This window comes from Schistocerca serialis, chromosome 1, assembly GCF_023864345.2.
Source record: "Schistocerca serialis cubense isolate TAMUIC-IGC-003099 chromosome 1, iqSchSeri2.2, whole genome shotgun sequence".
NCBI lineage: Eukaryota > Metazoa > Arthropoda > Insecta > Orthoptera > Acrididae > Schistocerca > Schistocerca serialis.
Genome location: NC_064638.1, coordinates 381,183,002 through 381,191,189, shown reverse-complemented (window position 1 = coordinate 381,191,189; position 8,188 = coordinate 381,183,002). Strand labels below are relative to the sequence as shown.

General features: G+C 40.1%; 1 protein-coding gene across 1 annotated transcript; it reads right to left on the bottom strand.

The window, feature by feature from the left end:
- Window positions 1-774: 774 nt before the first annotated feature.
- On the bottom strand, window positions 775-7,778 carry LOC126470933 (sestrin homolog). Its single transcript, XM_050098983.1, has 8 exons — window positions 7,591-7,778; window positions 4,701-4,871; window positions 4,331-4,513; window positions 3,508-3,745; window positions 3,088-3,377; window positions 2,795-2,985; window positions 2,541-2,685; window positions 775-2,426 (listed from the first exon to the last, which is right to left on the bottom strand). The coding sequence occupies exons 1-8, from the start codon at window positions 7,609-7,611 to the stop codon at window positions 2,340-2,342; spliced, it is 1,326 nt and encodes a 441-aa protein (XP_049954940.1). The 5' UTR covers window positions 7,612-7,778; the 3' UTR covers window positions 775-2,339.
- Window positions 7,779-8,188: the final 410 nt, after the last annotated feature.

The following is an 8,188-nucleotide window of genomic DNA, read 5'->3' as shown; positions in this document are numbered from 1 at the left end:
CAGATTCAGTCTGTCATACAACACGCCATTAAACAAATTCTCTCAAAGTGTTCTCATTTAGTGCAAACCTTTACAAATTAAGTTTAGTGAAAACACTACCAAAAAGCAAGGCAGAATCTCATTCTGCATTCTTTCACCAACTTTGATCCCGTAAGAAACTTGCACACAATGATCATGGGCTACAAGGAATGAGAGGCACACAACAATCAGTCACAATCCCATTAGTCTTTATTACTCTTGCATATCTAGATTTTGGCTATAAAAAGCAATCTTCGGTGCACACAAATGCACTGAAGATAGGTATTTATAGCTGAAGATCTAGACATGCAAGAGTAATAAAGACTAATGGGATTGTGACTGATTGTTGTGTGTCTGTTCTACGTACCTTCTAAAATCTGTGTGGTAATATCATCTGAACCACTATGCTTTAGAGGTGAAGAATTAGTCAATAATAATTTTACTGTACAGAATACAGAGGTTTAATGCTGGCAGTTCATTCACTTAATCCTCCAAGGTGTCACACGTAGCATATATCTCAGTTGAAGATATTTGTAAAATTAATCTGTCATATGAAGAATCGGTATCTTCAGAGTGTCAAATGAAATGAGAAATAACACTTTTTGATCAACTGTTTGCATTTTTTCTTACTTGTGTGCAATTCTGATTCCCATAAAAAGGGGACATCTAATGTACGTTAATCTGTACTTTCAATAGTATCACAGTGCTTATTGTAGTGTGGTAGATGTGGTTCAGAAAAAAAGGTAGACAGTCAGATTAAAAACACATTTTCTTTATATTCACTGTAATTGAAGTCTCGTGTTGCAGATGAATTACAATAATTATTACCATAATACTGTGATCATGCTATGAGTAGAGAGCCTGCAAGTACACAGAGATGTTAACTGACTGACCAGAATGCAGACAAGAAAGAACCTCTATCACAAATCTACAAATCAAATAGCCAGTTGTTGTAGACCTTGAGAACGTTTCAATTCAACAACACAATATCTGTTAAAAACCATTAACTTTAAAAACTATCATGGAATGTGCAAGGAAAAAACAAACTTCTTTTGGTTTTAGAGAGGAAAGCTAAGTTAGTGTCTTGTACAACATGTTCTGCTACTGGGAGTAATACAATAGTTACTGAAAGGTAGGTGTGTGTGTGTGTGTGTGTGTGTGTGTGTGTGTGTGTGTGTGTGTGAGTGAGAGAGAGAGAGAGAGAGAGAGAGAGAGAGAGAGAGAGAGAGAGAATATTTGGTTTCCCTTGCACAGTCCGTAAAGTCAGGTAACAAAATACCAGTTAAGAGATCCAAGGTGCATAATGCATCAGGTGGGCTGTTATTCAAAACAATTTCTTTAGGATTGAGCGCAACTGTGACCATTACAGCAAATGAGAATGGACATCTCAACATTAACAATCACATTAAAATGCTGTTATATTCTCAGTGCACAATGGGCATAAAAAGCACATTAAATCATTCAAAATCTTCACATATCAACAATAACATAAAACTAGTCTAACTTGTGACTATTCACACATAAAGCTTCACTGAAGCAAATATAATTATTTGTTTTACAATTTTTAAAATCTGTTCTTCTGGTGTGTAAATATGCCAATTTAACAATATTCAATAAATGAGCTCCTTTGAGCTTGGGCTTACAAATTCGAAATATATTCTCACAATTAAAATGAGTCCAACCTGCTCGGTACTTTTTTTGCTAAATGCAGCTTCTAAGTACAATAAGATACTTTGATCTGAGTATTTTAGCCATGTTAGAGTCAAGCAACTGATTTTAATTGTTACATCATGAGGTCAGAAAGCTAATGTTCATGATTAAGCACTTAAAACTACAGAGATCTAATGGCTAAAACACTAATAATATTTTCACATTGCAAAAAATTTATTATATTCGTACTATTAATCAAATGGTACTTTCCACCTCAAAAGCTGCTGTTGAGTAAATGTGAGAAGATTGGACTCTTGTTACAAACCTACATGTAGAGCTAACATATTTCATCTAGAAACAGATCACAGTCATTCATTTATATGTTTGTGCTGTGCAAAACTTGGTGTAGTAAGGAAGGGTTGTGCTGCAGGATGGGATACAATACTCCATCAGTGTGATACATCAGTTGTTTCATATTTGAAATACAGAAAGACATATGTAGAAACCACTGTGGCCAGCATAGGTATCTGAATGGTTATCTCAAATGCAAATTCAAAGGTATTTTCGAATGTACAGTAACAGATACTGAACAAAATTTAATTCGGTCCTGCACAAGTCACACGCATTTTTATCACACACCTGTCTTTGGTCACTGCAGACTTTAAGAGAGCCTACGTCATATACTGCATCACAGCACGAAGTGCATATAAGAGCTCCGCCTGCATGCGAGCTTCCAGTACCATCAAATTCACATGCACCTGTAATTTGAAATTCAAACATCATTCTATGCCCAAGTCATTTAAACTATAGAGTAATTAAGACTGGCACTTAACATCTCATGCAAACAAAATATACAGGGTGTATTAACTGACCTTTTCACTGTGCTTGAATTCCCTCAGTACTTTATCATAGTCTTTCTTTGTTACTCTCTCCGGGAAACAACATGCCAGCTTAATGAAAGCCTTGAGATTTCGCTCTAAGAGCTGATTTACTTCACCATAATCGTAATCATCATGCCTACAACAAAATAGTTGAAAGTAAGGTACCATGTCACTAATAGATAGAGCAGGGATCATACTGCAGCAAAATTCTATAATAATTGAGACTGATAATGAAAGGTATTTACCTTATGCCAAACATACACTGAATGTAATTCCAAATGGCACGACGGAAGCGAGATGTATCCACATCTTGACGGCAACCCATAGTGTAATAAGTGAGATTATATGCAGTCTTAAATTTCTCATCCAAAAGGTTTCCTACATCATTGTACAAACGGTTGACTAGTGAATAACCGTGGTCATCCCACGAGTAATCCTGTAAGCAAAAATAAATTATTAGTATGCTGACTGAAATAACAACGGAGTGATAAATGATGACCACATAATATGCAGCATTTATTTTCCGACATGTTCTCACCTGTACCCTAAATGTAGGAATGGAAACTTCCCCTCGGCGGGCGAAGTCCTGGTACAGGTAAGTTGGATCCTCCACAAAATGACCAATGTCTGCTTTCAGTTGTGTCTGAGGCTCTGTAGCAGGAGAGAGTTCAGCACTTTGACTTTCAACATGCTCAAAGCGCTTAGTCTTCTCTTCCTGAGAAAATTCCTCAGCACGCTCAGACAGACTTTTCATACGCTGCATTAGCGTGTCCACGCCCACCTCTTGGTCGACTGGCGAAGCAACAGGGACAGGCCTGTGCCACTGATCTGTGAATGTCAAAGGCACAGTAAGTCAGTGTACACAAGGATGCCTATAGCTTCGGTACATAAAAGCTATTTCTAGCTACGTTTCTTACAATTAGGAACTGTCAAAATATATGAAACTGTCAACACTCACCATCCCTGTCTGATGCAGCTGCTGGTCCTGATGTATTGGTTGCAGTGCGAGGTGAGGAACTGAGAGGAATGTCATCCTCACCAGCACTGTTGGCTGTCTGATGACTACCCTCATGATCCAGCTCTTCATTCACACCACAGCCAAACACAAAGCTAGAGAGTGAGTGGAAGTGTGCCAGAAGAACAATGGCATGAACCACCTCTGCCAAGGACCAGCTGTCTTTGCCCTTTGTCAGTCTCTGGAAAAGGAAAAGTCAAATCAAATTGTGCAATGATAGTGGAAAAGTTAAATAATAGTGAACAGTACACACACACACACACACACACACACACACACACACACATTTTTCAGCAATGTGTACCAATTTCTCTAGAGTATAATGTCGAGTATCACCGTGTGCAATACATAGAAGTCATGCATTTAAAAGTCTTTCATGTTTCAACAACAGAAAATCATCTTATTTCTTCTTAATGATATATAATGCTATTCTCGTAATACAAATTAGAGTGGCTGAAAATCCCTTAGAGTAAAAATTTCATTACTCATTACAATTCTAAACTTTCTGCTGTGATCATAAACTGGTACTTTAGGTAATTTAAATTGTATCCCTGAGAAACACTGAAGAAACCTTCAGAAGTGTCAAAACTACATGAAATTGTGCAAACCCAAAGGAAGTATTTAAGGGCAATTTGTTTCATTAATGAAACCTTCAATTCCAAACTCTACACTTTTCACACACATGTAATGACCAACACTTTAAACAAGAAATAGTAACAATTATTAATATGATAAATACATTTCTCATTTTACATTTTTGGCATACCTCAATATGATGTTTGTTGAGCAGCCATGGCCTGTGGGCCAGGATTTTATTGATATCATACAGGTCACGCAGTTTCTGAGGGATTTTTGATAATCCCTTCAGCCAATTCTGATCACCACCCTGCAGCAGAAACTCCTGCTTCTGCAGATTGATGAGGTAGCTGCACTGGTGGCGACCAGCAGCCTGCAGAAAAAACAATTACAGCCCATGACCACAAGTTCACAATTTCCATTGCAGCATATGATACTAATCAACTGATAAGCCTCATTTACCAAGACTAATTAAACCAATGGCAGTATGGCTATGTCAAGGACGTACTTTCACATTTTAGTATTATCTTTAAGTGGGCAATACTTTCAAAACAGCTTACCATAATGGCTATGAAATGCCTATAGTCATATGGCAGTGGCCCATCCCCACGAAGGATGAAGTTCTGCGTCCGCAGGAAGATGTCCAGGTAAGTCGGGTGGTAGCCCATCACCTGTGTCACGTGATCTAGCCGATTGTTCTGCAGAAAGGCATCAATGAATAGTGCATGCGTCTGTAACAGAATGAAAAAGCAAATAAGTGTTTATGCAAAGTTTAAGAAAGTAATTTTATATGCAAGGCTATTTTAACTGCATTTTAAACTGTGGCTCCAGTGGCAAAATGTCGTTAAACAATGTTTATGACAGCAGTACCAGGAATGCAGAGTAAACAGAAAATGATTGAAGTAAACATTCTTCGAAATACAACTTTTAGTTGAAGATAATTCACAGGAAAAATGCAGCAATCTCATGAAAGTTTGGTATTTTCTTTATAAATGAGTCAACATTCTGGATATTGGCTGTCGAAGATTTAAGCAGGGGAGTCTTGTCATGTTAAGTATACACTATCAGTTCTAATACTGTGCACAGAAAGTGCTATATTATAGTGGGGTATCACTCTGCTGTTTTATCACAAAATTACAAGTATCTATGGCTGCTTTTTAAGTTCAATGCAAGACGAATTAAGGATTCACTGTAACTGCTCATCGTTAATTAGTGCAGGAACTGCAGAAACTAATGAAATTTACAAACAGAAAATGTTGTTCAGTATTGAATGTAATAATTTATTATTGCCTTGTACCTATCAAATAACTACGTAGTTTTCCATTACTTTCTGCTCTTTGATGGTCACATTCTGTGGACAATTATCACAATGAACAATCTCAACTGCTTTACTTGTTTTCGTTATTCTTGGATTTTTATATGTCACTGCTGCAACAAGGAATAGGATCCTACTGTAGAAATTTCCACAGGATTTGCTCTTTTAATAATTACTGGCTGCAGCTATGTCACATTAAATTTCTCAGTTTTGTCAGTTATCAGTTCACTTCCACTACTACGGTCCTGTCACATTCAAGTGTTTCCTCCAGTTCCAGCCTCAGGCATTAATACGATAATGTGGTATTTCAATGTTACGGCAATAACAGGCGAATAATTGGATAACGAGATGTACATACCTGCGTCAGATTTCAATTGTACAGGGCGCTACTCATGTTTAGTATACTGGACCTCAGTCTCACTAAGAAACCGGTTTTCCAGTTTTTGCGGCAGATTTTCCAGATAACTAGTGATAAGACTAGTAACTAACCTAACGGCATTCTAGTAATGCCTGCTAGGTCTAAGCACTATTTCCGAATAGGTACCTCAGCCTCTAGGCAAGGAGTTAAAATCATGATAAAACTGATACGGCAAAGCACGGAAGATATAGCTTCCCGCAAGCGTATGACAAGGTCCTATCATCCGCGAAAAACGGAAATTTTCCCACATTCCCGGTATCGTCGAATGCTCGCGGCCGGAGGAGAGCAGTGCATTTCGCCATAAGCTCCACTTCCGCGCTTGCCGGCCGGTGCTTCAGCTGACGAGCGGTCAGCTGCGAGGCCGTCCACGGGCCGTGCTGTCCTAATTGGCAGGCCGCTGGCACTGGCGGAGCTGCCGCTGATAAGATGCGAGCCCATTGTCGTGGGAGACGGCAGTAGTCCATCTATTCAGATTAGGTGCAGGTTATCACTCGCGACCTCTGCCCAGACTGACAACGTGTCACAGTTTAACATTACGAACAACCTCACATATTCAGTAACAGTAATTCTGAATATATATATATTGTGACTTAATTGGAATCATGCAAATACGTGCTTTTACAATGATACGCTGAATCACCATTCGTTGCATAATGTTTGAAAATAAGGTTCACAGAATGTTCCGGCAAAGAGCGAAGGCTTCAAATCATCCGGCGTACCGTAATAAAGCTTGGGCCCTAGCTAAAATATCCGCTGAAGAAAGCATCGGGCTGGCTGGATTACAACGTTATTCAAACCAGGTAGGCATACTGAAACAACCTAGAACTTTGTCAGTTATAAAATTTACTTTTTCACGAATCAGCTAATAGAAAGTGGATTCTGACCGGTAACATGAAAATTACCGGACATCTCCCGTCTGTGTGCAACACTTAACATCTAAAACAATCATTCTGCTGCAAACAGGTCTAATTCTACAGACTAGCGTTTCAGAATAAACAAAGCATATTATTTCTGTTCCAATACATAATATTTCCTGCAGTTACAGACTTTCAAACATTTATCCCAGAGCTGGAAATGGAATTAAAGGATAGACTTGAGCTTCTACGCTAGCTTTAAGTTAAGCCCTATCAAGAAAGTATACACATCTCACCAAATATTCGTTACATCATAACTTACAATGAACAACTGAGTATCATTCATTTATTTGGAACATACGACGATCGACTGAAGTCAACAAAACGATGGAAACTGGCTACAATGAAGGCTCTCTTTAGAATTCCGTAAAGACGTACTATTGAAAGGATGGCCAGACAATCTGGCGTTTCTTAACTTGACTAATCGGCTTTAGGAATACTAAATAGAGGCTGTTAGAGTGCCCCGTTATTTAACAGAATGTAGTTTCGTGGACGTAATGTGAAATTTGTAGAGCACATATGATCAGAGTTAAGCGTCTCATTTTTCTGAACTAACAAAATTACGAAATACCGGCCGCACTATTGTGTCCATAAAAGAAGCAGTCTTGGAAGCAAATGAAGTTTCGCGGGAAGAGAGAGCATCAAACAGTTTAGCTGTTGAGGGGAACTTAAAATTGCGTCAAGAAATTTTTCAGTTTTGCCGCACACGGTAGGTTTCAGCACAACTCGTCACACAATGGCCGTTGCGAAGCTCTTCGAAACGAGGATTGTTTTAGACGGGATAGTAAGATTTCGTTACTTACATCGTGGCCTATCTGTCCCATGTCGGCCGCAGGTGGGAGGGCCGAAGCCTCTGCGGTATCGCTGACGACGGGAATGGTGGTGGCCGAGCGCCTGTTTTTGAGAAAGCTAACACTGCACCTCACTCCACTCACTCATGTCACCGCAGCCAGCTCCCGACCCCGACTGACCGAACGCGTCCGCAGCAGCTTACAACTGAGGCTCTGCTGGCTCACGCGAGGTGGGGGGGACGGCTCGGGTGGGGGAAGCCGGTCTCCCATTGGTTCGTGAAGCAACCAAACAGCTGGTTACATCAGCCCACATAGCAACAAACCTCCGGCACATACCGTGATCAGCTGCAGGCTGTGACAGGTCGCCGAGCGCAGCGGTTGCGGACAGCGCTTGTCTTCTAGCAACGGGTGGTTAGCGGATTCGATCAATATTCATAATACTGGGGTAGGAAAAAAAAGGAGGAAGTTCGAACGCCCCCTACAAACGGTGCGCATTCTACGTGAGGAAGGAGCAGCAAACTCTCTCTCCCCCGGCAGGGTGGAGCGCTTCCCTGAGCCTACGTCCGGGCTAGAACAAAGAACTGGCGGTTGGGGGCAGGCGTGGCGCTTC